The sequence below is a fragment of the Scomber scombrus genome, chromosome 1, assembly GCF_963691925.1.
Source record: "Scomber scombrus chromosome 1, fScoSco1.1, whole genome shotgun sequence".
Classification (NCBI taxonomy): domain Eukaryota; kingdom Metazoa; phylum Chordata; class Actinopteri; order Scombriformes; family Scombridae; genus Scomber; species Scomber scombrus.
The window spans coordinates 4,660,787-4,678,048 of NC_084970.1; the positions used below are offsets into that span (position 1 = coordinate 4,660,787).

General features: G+C 40.1%; 1 protein-coding gene across 1 annotated transcript in view; it reads left to right on the forward strand.

The window, feature by feature from the left end:
* Nucleotides 1–17,022, forward strand: part of znf536 (zinc finger protein 536) — an 80,952-nt gene extending 63,930 nt beyond the window's left edge. Inside the window, exon 4 of the mRNA XM_062417183.1 lies at nt 16,868–17,022. Within this exon, the coding sequence (XP_062273167.1) occupies nt 16,868–17,022 (155 nt within the window). The remainder of the gene's footprint in view (nt 1–16,867) is intronic.
* The last annotated feature ends 240 nt before the right edge of the window (nt 17,023–17,262 follow it).

Sequence of the window (17,262 nt, forward strand, 5' to 3'; positions counted from 1 at the left end):
TTCAAGTCGGAAGTTGATTACTAAGAGTTCGTCTTTTTTAATAGTTTGTTACCGTAACTTCAAAAATTGATGATTTCACTCATTCTTTAAAGAGACTCTTAATGCTCCCATCCAAAAACAAAAAAAGAAAATATTTAAGTTTTTTTTGCATATTTTTTCATTCCTTTGGGCACTAACAACAAAAGCCACAATTACCATTTTATCAACTGACCACTGTTTTTTTAATCATTATTATTATGATCTTCTAACAAAAGTGGTTGAGATGTCCATTTACAGTAAAAAGTTACATTTTTTCATCATCTGCATGCATTTTTCTTGACAATATATTTAGTTTAAAATCTCTTTTAATGGTGAGGAAAAATCTGTAAAATTCCTGAAATTAAACTTACATATAAGAAGCTTTTTTTAAAAAGATAACTTTAATAAATATGAGCTTTTGAATTAGCTAGAAGTCATAGAAGTCATATAAAACAACAAAAAGTCAAACAATATGCAGTTTCTGGGCAGTGAATCCTCTTCTTGTGCTTTTATAAACTATTGCTTACTTTCATTTAAAAGAGGGAAAAAAGTAAGAAAGTTTTTCAACTTACACAAACATTATTATATGCACATTTTGCTTTGCTGACCCATTAATAGACCTAAAAAATGCAATAAAGATTTGTTAGAATAACTGAAAGGACATTGGATTCATCTTACTGACAGTAATTAAATCATAAAACTTTGTAATTAATGGAAATATTGAGTTTGATAAAACAAATATCAATATATTAGGATATTCATTCATATTATTATGTTCAGTAAGCTCTCTGAGACTAAACTGGAAGAAAAGCACACAAGCTTTTGGTGCTCGCTCGGGTTCAGCTAGGTGCAACAGATTTTTAAACAAGATATCACAACTCCAACGAAAGTGTTAAACATGTCACTGTACTGTACAGCATGTTCACTGAGTTGTCATGTCTGCACTCAACTCAAGGTCGGAGCAAAGATCCAGGAAGCCGACCTTTAGTTACGATCTGTGTAATTCATGAGGAGCCAATTAACAGAACACACAAACTAATGATTGTGATCAAAGTCTGATCCACAATGGGGAAAAATAATGTTCCTCCTATTTTCTACACACACACACACACACACACACACACACACACACACACACACTGTTTGGCAATAAATAATTGATCGGACACATTACTTAAAGGGAAGTTTCTGTGTTGACCATTTCTTTTGCTACAATACCTCATGTGCAGAAAGAAATCTTTCTTTGATTTCCTCTCTTTTTAGTCTTCTTCTCTTTTTCATTTTTACCCCCCCCTTACCTCCAACCTACCCACCCACCCCCGGCACCCCTCCACTTCTCCCTTTTTTATTTCTTTCCGTCCCCTTGAAGTCCTCCCACCTCACCCCCTTTCAACCCCCCAATGCGCGCAGAAGATCATGGAAAATTTCTTGCCATATCTGTCATCTGTCATGCTCTCCGATGAACAGTTTTGATCTCTCGCTCCTCTGTTTATGGCCGTTGTCAAGCGAAAAGAGTCGTAGCCGTAAGTGCTTACACCAGCGCGTAAATAGTTTGACGTGTGGCTCTGTAACAAAGTTGCAGGAGTAAATAAGGAACCAAACAACCACACAGAATTGCAATTAAGTTGTACGTCTACATTATGAAATGTTTGGAGCAGCGTGATTTTCTGCTCTGCTCTTTTTTGCATTTCCGATTCTCCATATCAAAAGTGTCTGGGGTTCTTTTCTTTTTTTTTTCGGAGGGAGTTCCAGAAACACTCCCTGGCTGCTATGGATCAAAGGGATAAGTGCAGTATATTATGGATAACGCTCCAACTCCACACACACACACACACACACACACACACACACACACACTCATATGCGGACACAGCGCACAGTGGGATAGCGGAGGAATATGTGGAATATAATGTGATTGCTGCTCAATTCTTCCATTGTGAGGTCATGGTGTTAAGGTCCAAGTGAGATGAGGATTTGCTAGAAGAAGACTTTCACAGCTGAGCGGAACAGACCTGAAATATTACCAGTAAAATCCATAAAAGCTTTGACACTCAGTCAGAGTAACACCTGACTAGAAAAACATTGATTTAACCTTTAACCTCCAGGTTTAATTCCCCATTAAGCAGCACCAGTCGTATATTGTTTATTTAATAGAGATTTTTCAGGTGTGCCGTGCAAAATTTTATACACACATTTCCCTTTAATTCAGTTTGACACATTTCTTCTGTCAACTTTGGGAATTTTTAGGATCACGGCTCGAATTAAAGATAAACTTCTGTGGGTTTGAACTGTGTTTGCTTGCACAGTAGGAGTTTAAAGACTGCTGCTTTAACTGTTGCTAAAAAAAAAAAACATTTATTTTCACACAACAGGATATAAAAATTCAACTTCCAGCTCATCTTTTCTAGAAATAGACACTCTGAAAAGATTTTTAATCTCACTAAGGCCTCTCAGGAAAGAGAAAAAAAGCTGATTTTTCATGTTTATTGCAAAAAGAATGAGAACAGTGTACCTGACTTGTACTTAATAAGCACTTGACATGAACTTCAAATAGAGTTTGGCAGTTGTGTTGCTTCGCTGATATAAAAAGTACAAAGAAAGTGACATTTGAATAAATCATACATCAGCTAATTCTGATATAATTGAGTTTAATTCTTTACAACATCTACAGGAAAAAGTTAAAATTCATGACAGCAATCAAATTTCCTCACATAATAATGAGTCTTTATTGTTTTTGTGGGGGTTTTTTTTGTACATTTATTTCTTCTTTGACATTGTGTAAATGTGAGGAGCTGCTTTGTCTTAAAGAGTCAAACGTTTTTCATGTTTTTTGAGTTTTAAATGTATTTCAGAGTCATTCTCACAGTGCCAAAGATTAAATTCTTGTGGAAAAAGTTCAGCTTGAAAAACGATCATATTTCAAACATATTCATGGTGGCGGTCATTCAGTGTTGACAGCTTTGAACCAAAATGAATGGTGTCAACGCTGGCCTCCAAAAACCACTCAGTGTATGAGGAGAATCTAAGTGGAGGCACTCAGTCAGCCCGCTCACAGACAGGACAGACAGAAGGCAAGAAGGAAAAGGGCCTGAGAGGAAATGACAGAGAGTGAGAGACGCACCGAAAAAAGGGAGAAATGTAAAAGAGAGCGAGTGAGATTCAGGGAGACGGCAAAGACGAGGAGGGGTTGGTGGTGGTGATGGTGGTGGAGGGGGGGGGGGGGGGGGGGGGGACTGATCTTGGAAAGGTTTCGTATATCATAATTATCCCGTTAAGTAACGGCGGAGCGGCCTCCCCGGGGGAATTCGTCTTAAATGGAAGATTTGCAAGGAGAACGGGTCAGAGAGAGAGAGAGAGAGAAAAACGGCTTCCAGTCGGCAGGAAATCCTGTTTACATTTACATAATCATATCAACACTCACTTCTTCTTCGTCTCTTTTCTTTGGGTGCATTTTCACAAAAAAAAAAAGAAGAAGACAGAGGAAAGAGACAAATGCTAATTCACATAGCCTGGCTCTCTCTGAAGGGAGGGAGGGCTTTAGGCTGCTGCTTGTCAACGTTTGTTGTGGTTGCGGCTCTTTTTTTTTTTTTTTTTTTTGCTTGCTCTTATTTCCTTAAAAGTGCTGCCAATGTTGGCACGAATGCCTCTTTTTTGAAATGTCTTGCCAGCACCTCCAACCTCCTCTTAACGTCTCCGTCTCTCCTCTTCATAATGTCTTTCTTTGAGCGGGGTCTGTCGGACCTCTCGGCCCTTTTTCCCCCCTCGTCTCGCACAACTGAAGAATTTTTTTTTTTTTTTTTAAACAGAAAAGAGAGAAGAAAAAAAAAAGCAGAAGCATAAATAAGGTATGGCATGCACGGCTGTGTGAGTCTTAATTGAGATCTGCTAAGAGCAGGCAGCAGATGTTTGTAGCAGCAACTGTTGAATCATCAGAGACCACTGAGAGCCTGTGAAACCATGTTAAAAAGAAGCCAGGTGCTCCACATTTTTATTTCTCACTTTCTCTGCCTTTTTTCTCTCTCTTTACATCACAGAAATACTGAAGTGGTGATGCTGAAGTGTGTGTTTGGGGAGTTTAGGAAGGGGGGGAAAAAGAGAGATGAGAAGCAGAAAATACACAGGTTATTAGCAATGCTAAACTATTGTAAAGTGTGTGCATCTTAATGTGTCTGCCTAGAAGAAAGAAGAAATAAAAGAGAATCTTGATTTGAAGCCTCACTTAACATAAACCTGGATTTATTGTAATGTAGACTACTATACAACTACTCTTTAAATATGTAAGACATTTGTATTTAAATTATTTTCATATTCTGTTATATTTGATTATATTGTTGATATTTCTATTGTACAAATGTGTAAAATATCTATGTGCTTATTTTTAAGAAGTGAAGCACATTTAGATTTTGGAGAGAACTTCTATGATGTATCAACCAAGTGGTTCTCAAACTGGGCAGTGCACTGTTCTTACAAGGGGTGGATGGGTTTGGGAGGGGGTGACATTAACTGGCAAAAAAAAAGGAAAGCATGCTAAAGGAAATGAAAGGTTTCCATTGATGAAATACCAAAGAATAAACAGATAAGGGTCCTTTAATGCATGTAAGACTGTCAGGATTCAGATCTACGAGATTCTTCACTCATATCCAAAATGGGACAAAAGTGCTGTTAATTTGGGGGGAGAGATACATGACTTTTAACCCTGTACTTTTAGTTAATTTAACTGTTAAACATGTATTTTTTCCAATTTTAACATCAATCTCTTCGTGTTTAATACAAATGAATTAAACCGACCAGTATTCGTCTACTGGAATAATACTGGCCCCAGTTACTTTGAGGCAAATCTATTAAAATAATATAGCTATTTCAAACTATGCACAATGTGAGCACGATATCTAAAATAAAAACTCTACATCAGATTTTTACACAGGCCCACAATATTAGGTAATGACGCACCTCCCTCTTTCATTGATATTCTATTGAAGGGTTGCAAAGTCCTAAACAAATCTTAGGTTAATCAAATTATGTACAACCAGAATTGGGACTTTTGGGGCCTTCGGGGGTTTTTGGCCCCAGGCAGTTGCTCCTACTTATTCATTTATTCATGCACAATTTGTCATTGTTCTGCCCCAATAACTGTTAACACACAGTTCACCCAGTAATCCACCTTTAAACTTAGAGGCTGCTTCATATCTAATTCACAGCCCTCAAATACATGCCAGATTATTTATTACTTGATCATGTGATTTTCTTTAAATGATAAAAACTAAAATTAGACATTAGCAGAAAGCTGCTCGGGGAGATTCTGCAGACAGTCAGTCAGAGGTAATCGACTACTTTTTCATCTTCCATAAATCTTGACTTTTCTTGCCTTAGAGCTTTAACATATGGCGAGCTCCCGTACCTTGATATACTTAATTGATGCCTGTGTTACAGTTGTTCACAGTTGCCCATATCTTCTCTTCTTCCTCCTCATCTTCCTCCCCGTCGACTCAAACTACCACCATACCCCAAAGCCCTTGGAGCCTCCTCCATCCTCACGTCCTAAACTGCCTTCATTTATTTATCCGTAACATTTGGAAGCTCGAGAGAACTCCTGCGCCACCCCCCCCCCCCCTCTCCCTCTCCCTCCCCGCCATGGGAAACAGCGACAGGTTTCTCTGTGATTATAAATGATAGCTGTGATAGCTGGGGCTGGGTTGTCATTACTCTCCTCCTCTGTCTGTCTGTCTTGTTAATCTCCTGCTGAAGAGACCCTGACTTCCTCCTTTTCTTTTTGGTCTTTAGAATCCACATCTTTTATCTCTCTTTTTTTCTTCTGTCATTCTGTTCAGATCTCTGTATATTTGATACTTTGCACTGTTAACTCGGCCCTTTTACTCCAGTCAAATATTTACTGTAAAACGATACAGTCACAGTATAGCCACAGATTTGTTTTCTAACAACCTATACCGTTCCATGTTCTTGCCAAAAATGTCGAATTCACATATCGCTCTTAATTTGGAGACTGGAAACTCTTGGCACAATAAAACTACTTAGAAGAAACTAAGACTGATGACTTTGCTGGAACTTTTCAGACATACTGAGAGACACACTAGTCCTAAAAATGCTTTGGTTACACCCAAAGGTGGAAGTAACAAATTACAAGTACTCACATTGCCGTAACTGAGGTGCTACTTGTACTTTTTAGAGTATTTTTCAAAGTCAGTAATTATAGTTGTACTTAAGTATGGTTTAAATGAAGTAAAGTAGTTTGTTACATTAGTACATTCAAGCGTTACTGAGTAAATAATTTATTAGTGCTAGAAAACAAGCCTGTCTTGGACCGCGCACCAATCAAATACATTGCATCAAAAACCAACCAATCAGATTAAAAACCTTGGGGAGTAACTAAGTAACTTTTTTCTTTTGAGTACCTTTTAAGTCAGCTACTTGTGGCTTTTACTAGAGTACAATTTCAGTCAAGCCACAGTACTTCTACTTGGGTAGAACATCTCTGGTTACACCTGTGTCCAAGAAGAAGTTTCTAGAAGGGGGAACACTGCCGTGTTTCGATATTTTAATGGAAAGTCTGATATTTTGCCTTCGTTCTTCAAGGTTGAGATCCATCACTCTACTTCCCTCTCTTTATCTGTCTTTATGAATGAGTATTATAGACTTCAGCAGGGCAACACACTGCACTGTTGCCCTATATAAACATATTGCCCTATATAATATTGCCCTATTTGCTGCTGTTTCTCTACTTCATTTTCTCCTTCGTCTGTGATCTACATCCTCCATACTGTGTCATCACCCCCTCCCATCACCACCATCACCACCACCACCATCACCCTTTTGTCTGTCTTCTTCTTCCTCTCTCTCTCTCAGTCAAACGGATGGGTTTGGGGACACATTTCAATGGCCGATCAACAGACTCTTTCTTCCTTCCCGTCTCCCAGCTGGCTTCATGCCACACCGAATTAGTAACCAGATATGTCGCCACCACCGTGCTGGTGCGGATAACACTGTACGCTCCTGGGAGGGCCGTGGCTTGCAGATTAGCGCCTACAATTAATACGAGTGACTCGCAGGAAAGTCCGTCGGCTCTCTCCTGTCGGATAGTTTATTTGTGATTTCGCTTCGAATGCGAGACGTGGCCGAGAAGTTTGTAATGTCCAGCAAAGGAAACATGGTGTGTGTGTGTGTGTTAAGATTGGTCAATAACTTGAAAGAATTTGAACTGTGAAGGTCACATAGGGATTACATACACAGTGTATCATTATCCTGTGATGCAAACTTCTAAAATATCAACTTCTTCTTCTTCTTCTTCTACTTTGTAGTAGTTACAGTAATAGCAGCAGAATAACAAATAAATCGTAGTTGTAATTTTTTAAAAGACAGCTATTAGGAAAGGAAGTAGACATTAGAAATGTAATGTAAGAAAGGCTTACAAACCATTTTGACATACAAGCCACAAAAAGCTTCCGAAGTACCGTACTGTAAGCTACAACTCATTTAATAACAGATCATCACATTAAAGAAACTCTGTAAAGAGAGATATAAAAGGCAGATCCAGCTGTCTGTGCTCCTCTGGCAGGTTTTTCCAAAGCATACAAGCTCTGATGGAACAGACAAACTCAATTTGTCAAAGTGTACAGTACACGTTCACATTCCAGTACAGTACAGTGCTCTACAGCAGACTGACTCAGACTACAGTACAGTTGAGGACACTAATACAAACATCCACTGGCGTGCCCTTTAGCCTCTGTCTGTACCTTAGAGAATGAGGGAAAGGATGTTAGTTCATGTAAGTACAAAGCTTTCCAAAAAGAGGAGGAGAAAAAAAAGCCGGTTATGAAGCGAATAGTGGCTACAATGTGTGGAGATGAGATGACCTCACCTCCTCTTGCCCTCCCAAACAAAAGATTCCTTTCAGAAAAAAAAAGAAAAAAGATGGACAGTAGTGACGGTTAGGTAACTCGAGAGCTCAAATCCTCGATTTATTTGTGTGAACATGAAGGCAACGTTGAGTTACGGAGAGGAGAGTGACAGACGCACGCACGCACGCACACACACACACACACACACACACACACACACACACACACACACACACACACACACACAAAGTTGAGAATGCACACACACATAGCAAAACACTCAGAAATGAAAAGAAAGAAAACAAGTTCTCCAAAACAACAGCCTTCATCTGACCTTGTTAGCACCGGGGCACATGGGTAATCTGGCAGCTTAATGATTTCTTTCTCTCTTTCTTTTCTTTCCCCCTCTCTATCCCTCTCTCTCTCTCTCTCTCTCACTCTTTTACATTAGACTACAGGCTTTTTCAAAGCACAGTGTGTCACAAGCATTTAAGATGTGGCCTTTTTTCCCCTGCACATTCCAACGCCATTATGTTACATTGTTGCTGAATAAAAGGCCGTATTATGTTCCAGCCCCCCAGTAAAAGGGCAGAAGTGGACCCAGTTTTTATCTGCTGAACGAATCAATCAGGATTATGTCAGCTGAAAAGAATCACAGACAGCAGTCGCCAGGCACTGTGTCTCTGTGTGTCTGAGTGTGTGTGTATATATACCCTCCTCTGTGTGTAAAGGATGGGAAATTTGCAATGGAGGGAAGCACTTGTTGGTCATGAACAAGCCTGACTTGGTGACAGAGATGTCATTTGGGGTCCTAAAAGCAAGAGGATTTTTTCTTTTCTATTTATGTATTTACCCACTCCCCCCTTCGACCCACCCCTTTCTCCTCCTCTGTGGGAGGATTGAAAGGGCACTAATTATCATTTCAGCAGAAATGATTAGGAGATCAAACAGGGATCGAATGCCATTTCCTTCCATTAATGCAGGGGGTTTAGAGTGCCTGTCATGGCTTGGCTTGTCCCAGGGCCTGTGGAGAGAAAAAAAATGACAGGGGAGGATTGGGGGGGGGGGGGGGGGGGGGGGGTAGAAAGGAGGGAAGAATGGAGGATGGAGAAGAGGCTTAAGAGGAGGGGAGCAAGGGAGGGACAGGATGGGACAGGGGTTTGGCAACAGAAAGAGAGAAGAGCTATTCAGTTAAAAGGCCAATGGATTTTTTTGCGAGTGTAAGTTGAAGCCCAGAAAGCCATCATTTGAAAAGAGGAAGATAATGAGAACTACTATTTATTCTTGTGTGATTTTTTTTTTTTTTGTGGAAATCTGTGCGGAAACCGAATTCAGGAAAAGTCATGGAGGGACACTGTCGGTTCTTTTTGAAAATTCAATCTGGCCTTTTGAAGTGTCGGTACACAAACACTCTCAAAAACCCCCAGACGCACTTCTTTGGAGGTTCACAGGTGGCACCTCCAACAAACAGACACGAGCACACAAACAAAACTTAAATGAGGTGAAACAATTCAATCATCAAGAATCAGATACACTTTGAATTTCTGTGAAGTTGGGTGACTCACAAGAGACACAGTTTTAGTCTGTAAATGTAAAAAGCAAAGCAAACTTGGTCACTAACAGGACAATAAGTTCATGTATTTATATAGAATTTCTGCAAACCATGCCAACAGATGGATGTTTAAATAAAACTGGATAGCTTCCCTTCATTTTGGACTCTCTTGTGATATCACTAGGGGCTAGCTATCAGTACTTGATACCTTTGAGGTATCAACCGAAATATATCGATACCAAGTAGTATCGAAATGTGTCCCGTCAAACGATACCTGCAATCCATTCTTTTTGCACCCAAAGCTTGAAAATAAGACTATTTGTATGGACTTGCTCACAGCCAATCAATCGATTTAATGCGACATGTGATTGGCCCACTTCCACAGCAGCTACAACCCATCTGTGGTGGTGAAGTCGCAATTGATGGGTATCAAATAAAGTACTCGTACTTGGTATTGGCATCACTTTAAGGGTACGTGTCTACATTTTTTAAATGATACCCAGCCCTAGATATCACTGTGGTATTTTCTTAGTTAGACAAAGCTCCTCCAGAGCCACAGAGGACATTATACAACAAGTTTCACAGACCATAAAGAGGAAACTGATTTTGATGTGTAGAATTGGTGCGGTGCCCTTTAAAAACAGGCCACCAAACCATCGGTTTAACCGACAATCTTTCCGTTTATATGACTTTTCAGTGATCTTGCTTTTAATTTAATGGCTTGGAATTTCCTTGATCATAGCGTTCCCCTGTAATAAAGTCCACATTTGAAGGTTTTTGGCTGTATGCAAAGGACCCAGCTTGAAAAAAAACCAAGCGACCGAGCAACTTGACACCTAACAAAGTTCAAAGTTTCCATTACGAGATCAAAGAGACTTGAGGTGGATATGAGGAAGATTAGCGAGGAACGGTTGAAGTCGAAGGGGGCAGAATTGAGAGTGCAGATGAGGTTGTGATTGTTTCGGCGGCGTCAGATGAGAGAAATGTCGAAGAGATTGTGAGAGATGACCTCTGTGTTCATCGCCCATTAATGACCCCGCAGCTCCCAGCTTCATTTTCCCTCTCATCAAAAACATAAAAAAAACATTTCCTCCTGTCTCTAATAGTCATTTCCCCCCGCATTGTATTTATGTATTGAAAAAAAAGGTAATAGATCAAGCACATTCCATTATTCTCTTATAAGATCATTAGCAAATATAATTAGATATGAAAGAAAGTAATTTGGAGAGGAGAGGGGAGAAAAGCGCTATCAGGCAGAGAAGACAGATTGTAGCATCCGAGTGTTTGGGCTTAAATTGCTCGGCGGAGGTATTATCAAACCGGCAATCTTTTAGCCTCAGAAATACTTTTGGAGACAGAGAGCGAAAGATAGAAAGAGGGCACTAACATTCACTTCATTGTGTTTCACTAACTGCAATCTTTTTTTCTCTTTTTTTTCTCTTTTTAACTTCCTTTTTTTTCATCCCCTCTGAATCCTTCCATCCTGTCATACGCATCACCTCATACTAGACCTCCAGAGTTTGCAGCAAAACAAAACCGAGTTTATAAAAAGAAAACAAGTTGACATGGAGTCATCACACACACTCATACACACACATAAAAAAACACACACATTATCACAGACAACAGAAAACAGGTAACCTTTTTTACCCGCTCCGTGCACGTATGGAAAGCGGCTTTTGTTTTATTTTTTTACGACTTTAAAAAAAACAAAACAGAAATAACACACAAATTGCGTTCCGCCTTGATGTGGCGTCGCGACGAACCTTTTTCGCTCGTCTCTCTCTCTCGTTCTCTCGTGCGCCCGCCCGCCCGCTCTCCACCCCGAAACACACAGGAGTTTTTCGTCACTCTTTGTTGCACCTTAACACCACACTCTGTTTGTCTAATAGGGATCTGAGCCGAAAGCAGGCTGAGAGCACAACAATCCTGCTGCGTTTCACCGCAAAATTTGATTTTTATTTTTTTCCACCCCTTCTTCTTCTTTAGTAGTGCTTTGAGGGATAGGGGGTGGGGGGGGGGGGGGGGGGTGAGGGTGGAAAAGGGTGCAGAGGAGGGGGCGCGAGGGGTGGATGTGGATTTTTCTAGTCTTTTGTGCGAATCACAGGGAATGGTAACTATAAACATCCTGTATTCATTAAAACCATCTAAAAATACAATTTTGGAAAAAGGGGGGGTGGGTGGTGGAGGGGTAGCGGTGCGCTCACTTCCTCGGCGTTCCTCCTCCTCCTCGGTGTATACAAGCAGGCCGTGTTATGCCTGGTGCCGCTCATATTTACATATTTATAAATACTGGGCTTTACAATGAGCTGGGGCCGTGCCAAGAACAACACTTTTTTTCTGCTAGTTGTAGGGCCCGGATGCCTGGGAGAAGGAACAAAGGAGCCACAGCCACCTTCAGTGGCACATTGAGGGTCCACAAAGCTCTACTTTATGTCGGAGTCCATATGGATGGAGATGAGGACTGCAGCCAGGCTACTTTTTGATGCCTGTAGAGTGAACTGCAACATAACTGTGAAAGAAATATGTGACATTAGCCAGCCAGGCACAGCATACTGTACTGTAGCTCAGTGAAGGTCAGGATTTGACTTCCCCCATCAGCTTCAGGACAGGTCTGAAGAGGCTGTTAATCCATCTGAGATAATGTCATTAGTGTCATTTAGAAGAGTCAGTTCACCCAAAAAGACATTTTCTCACTCATCTCTAGTGCAGGTTTTAACAATCTTTTAGGTCATAATTAAACAATGACAGCTTGTGAACCCCTTTTCACCGGTTGCATGTGTCCGGTTATGACACATGTTTTATTTGAATAATTCAATTCACCAGGACAACAGAGACCGCATGGAAATCTGAGAAATAAAAATGTGGCAGAACTTGTTCAAAAGTTTAGATGAGAAAGCCTCGTGACCTCTCTAAAGTATCTTGTGGCCTCTCGCCTAGATAGTGTTTGGTTTTATTTGTCCAGATCTGTCACTGAAATGTCTGCTTCCAAAATCCAGTAGATCTGACAGCAGATGGAATTTCTTATGCTCAGAAAAAGAAAAAGTGAGTCTATCCAGAAACATATCCTGGTCGCTGTGGTCGATCCACAGAGCTCGTAGTGCTGAATTCTCACAGTCCTACTTTCTGAAGAAGAAAAAGGCCCTTTGAAAGCTGTTTATAGTGTTTTATGTGGATTATCCAAAGTAAGAAGGATATTTAATTGTATTTATTTTTTTAGCTGTTAGGACCACAAACAAAAAGTCCAGCCACCTCTGTTGTATTGGGGTGTAAGGAGGAAAAAAAAAATAGAGCAAATAAAAGCAGAAGTGCCTGCATTGCTATTTTTTGTAATTTGGGTAAAACCGACACTTTAAATGGAGAGTTTCAACATTTGAGTTAAACCCTAATGGTCATTTGGGATGAAAAGAATAAGCCGCTAAAACAAAGGCACCAGCATTTCACAGTCATGTGTTTTAGCTTCAGTATCCAAAAAAAAAAAAAAAAAAAAGGCTGTTCAAATGTGCCACAGTACCAGTCTCAAGAATCGAAGGGTGTCGCGCTGCAAAATGCCAGCGTCTACTTGGCGAGTGCCTGTTGTGTGATGTTTTCACAGACTGCTATTAATGTCAGGTGATGCCTCTGAGACCACACACACTTATTCACACACACACGCACACACACAGTCCACTGTATCCCATGGCGGTCTCTCCGACACATGCTCAGAGTGCAGTGGCATGCCATTGTTCCATCCTCCTTCCCCATTTATCCATTCTGTTAAGCATGACACATGTATTAACAGTGGATGGATCCTGGAGCTGTGTGTCCTCACGCCATATGTTTTCCTTTCCTTTCCCTCTCCCCTCCAACAACCACCAGCTGCTATCTCGCAACACGCCACAAGAGGGCGAGCTTTCCCTCCCTATATTGTTGCTTTAGGAGCATTGTAGTGATATGAGCATGTAGATTGGTGTTTTTCTGCTGCTCCTCTTAGCTGATAATCGTCGTATCATTTCTATTGAGGTGCGGTTCGAACGGTATCACGTCGCCATCACGTATGCGCGCCGCATCGAAACCCCGAGAAGCTGCCCGAAAATCTTTGAAGGAAACAAAATAGATAAGCCTTTGCATTCAAGTGATAAATGAATGCCAGGCAGGTTTTTCTGTGTCTGCGAGGTGCATCTGCCGCCTTGCCCGAATGGGAAATTAAAAACTGCGAGGGGGAAGTTATGCTAAATCTATAAAGTTGGCCAGGAAATCTCTCCCCCTTCGCAGCGGCAGTTGTTTGGGGAGAAGGAGCACCGTGCTTAAATAATAACATTCCAGGTGGCTTAGTTAATGAACAGTGAAAATCAAATATGGGGCCTAATCTGGAGCTCGTTACAGGAAGTTTCTTTACAGGGAAGTCAAAGGCAGGAAGTGCCCTTGGGGAGAGACGAGACACTTTTTGAAGCTGCAAAACAAGGAAACTTTATTTTTGGTTTATTTTAAGTGTGGTGGCTTAAAAATGGCAAATTATAGGGGTAGCAAATGAATCATGTTTACTGACAGTTTTGATACTAAAATAAAATGTGTTCAGGTAAATGAATTTCTTATTTTATTGCATACTTTAACTATAGAATTGTTAAAAATGAACCTCCCCAATAGGGGAATAACAGGTCTAGTGCTCTGTTTAAATACATAGGCCTCAATGTCTTATTTACTGTCTTAGGCTGCCATCTAGTGGTGAAAGTTGGTATTACAGCATATTATTCACCAGTAAAGACTTACAATGTGAGATGTGATGAGAAAAGAGTAGTTAGAAGCAATGAGAGCCTCATCTCTCCAGTTTACATACTGCACACCTACAGATCGTTACGTTAATGATGATTTGTTTGATCTAGGCTCCAAATAAGTGAGCGTTAGTAGGAATCAGATTGAGTTCATGTATTCCAGGATTTTATTTCAAACACTTCTTCTTCTACCAATATCATTACAGTAAAAATGATTCTTCAGTATCACTGGAAAGCATCTGAAGCAAAGTTATATGGAGCATTAAAATCAGAAGCCCATATGAGACATAAGTAAATGTTGGCAGCATTATGCGGAGACAGCCGCAGAGTTATTACTCGGCGTTGAATCGAGGAGATGTTTTATCATGTTATTAGCGCTTTATTTTCCCTCCGTTATGCCGGGACTTCCTTTCATTTTGATATCCATTTCTGTCCTTGTGAAAAAAAAAAAAAAAAAAAAAAGCACAGCTCAAATAAACCCCGTGTTTTAATTTGGTTTTGTCAGATTCATAACGCCACTTTAAAAGAACATGACATGCAAATGTGTTCGGGTGGCGTTTTTATTGCAAAATAATTTTCTAAGAAGTTGCTGAGGGAATGAAAGTCTAGGAAAGGGTGGGAGGGAGGCGAAGGAGGAGGAGGAGGAGGAGGGGGGCGACAAGTTGTATTATTTAGTGGCCGCTACTGTGGGACCTAATTACAGTTATGCATTTCTTACTGTCTCACCGAGTCTTAAAACTTTTTCTTTTTTCTTTTTTTTATTAGAATTACTCACTTCACTTCTCATCCGGCGTCACACTCCCCCCACCCCTCGTCACACTTACTGAGCCGACAGAACTTGCTTGGAACAAGTATGAAACTACTCCAGTTGTCATAACCATAATGTGTTAGCGTCTCATATCATTTTAGAGATGATGATTGATTTCACAACCTCACAGTGTAAAAGCTCCTGTGTACAGAAGACGCAGAAATACAATTAGGGAGAAAATAAATGGGAGATGTAGTCATCTCAATGTGTCAGACCTGATGAAACTAATGAAAAAATCTGCTGACCTTGCCTATTAGGTGAAGAGGGAGCTTCTTAACTTGTTAATAGTTATTCACAACAATTGGTTGGAGGGTGGACAGAATAACAGGAACCCCTCAGAATGCGATGCTACCTTTAAAAAGCTTATACTGTTCATTACAAATATATATGTGGATTCAACTGTTTGCATTCATCTGTCATGCTATTGTGTAGAATGTATTTCATTTTAAGGTGTTCCTGATTTATTGTGTCAACCCTGTATGTTTAGACACTAACAAACACATATCTATTATCTAACCACATGTATTAGTATATTATCAGTATATGATTTACACATAATAGTGAAATTCTTAAAAAAGCAACACTGAGCTGAAGATGTTTCTGTTGCTGCTCCTATTGTCTGTGTTAATTTAGTAATGAGTACAGCTTATGTAATGTATTGAAACTGAATTTTAAAGGGTCAGGTCACCCAAATTACCCAATTACAAATTTCTCACTTATCTCTAGCAGTATCTGGCTATACCAGTACTTCGGGTGTCATTTTCCTTTTGTCTTTGATACTTCGGCAACCACATCAATACAATGGAAATTAATGGAATTTTCTTTTCTTTCTTTCTTTTCTTTTCTTTTCTTTTCTTTAATAAACACTTTAAGAGTCCTTCCTGAAACTGTTTCCCTGTTATTTAAGAGAATCCACCAACAGTACCTCTGCTAAGTTGTCACCGGGACTACTTTCTACCAAAGAAATAGTCCCCATTAAAACTGTTGACTGCAGGTCTGTGGATTACCTGGAGTAACAGGGACACTGCTACTGGAAAGTTTAGACATGTTTTACATGCATACATGAAATTCCATTTATTTCCATTGTATTGGGATGGAAGCAGAAATATCAGAGCCTCCTGGATAAATTTAACCAAAACTGTCTTTATAACTACACTCACTAGCCTCTTTATTAGGTACACCTGTGGAATCTAATGCAATCCAATACAACAGCTCTGCTATAAATTCCACATTTATGAAGTTTATACATTTTCAGTGTTTGTTGACATTGCCATGAAGGTGATAATTCTACTTTATATTTATTATTGAGGTCATAGTGGGTGATGGTGGTGTATTAGGGTGCTTTATATTGACTGGCGTTCCTAATATTTTGTCCACTCCATTAACATACATGAAAGGGGCAAAATATTAGGAACACCAGTGAATATCATGCACCTCAGTACATCACCACCTCTTAGTATGACCTCAATAATAAACATAGAGTAGAATTATCACCTTTCTGACAATGTTAACAAAAATTGAAAATGTATAAACTTCATAAATGTAGAATTTATAACAGAGCTGTTGTATTACATTGAATTAGATTGCACAGGTGTTCCTAATAAAGTGGCCTGTGACTGTATATGTCTACAGGTAAGTGAGAAAAATGTTTTGTATTGTAATTTGGGTGAAATTACCCTTTAAAGTCTTTACACAATTGGCTATGGTCCATTAGGAAAAGCTGACAGTCTCAAATATCAAGTCCATCCATTACAGGCCGTATGATACAATGCTGAGGGTGTGTGTGTATATGTGTATGCGTGTGTGTGTATGTGTACTGCGGGGTGGGCTCGGGTGTGTTGGGTCAGTGGTGCTAATCTGCCTCTTGTTCTCTCATTGGCCGTAGTGCATCTGTGGGTAGGAGAGGAGGACCAGCCCATGACCCATGACCCCGCGCTGACCCACGACCCCAACCATCATAACAACGACCTTAACCACCCTAACAACCATAACCTAGGCGACCACGAGGGGCTGGACGCCCACGCTGTAATCAAAGACTAACGGCCCCCCCCCCCCCAATCGCACCGGAGCAAGGCAGGATGATGAGGATGATGAGGATGGCGGTGATGATGAGGAGGAGGAGGAGGAGGAGGAGGAGGATGATGAAGGAAAATTGAAGGAATACACTATAACAAAGACTTTATTTAAGATGAAAGAGAAAAAAAAACAAAAAAACAAACACATACTACCGTCAGAGTCAAGAGAAGGTGAGAACTATATGAAGGAGAGATTTTGGGACAG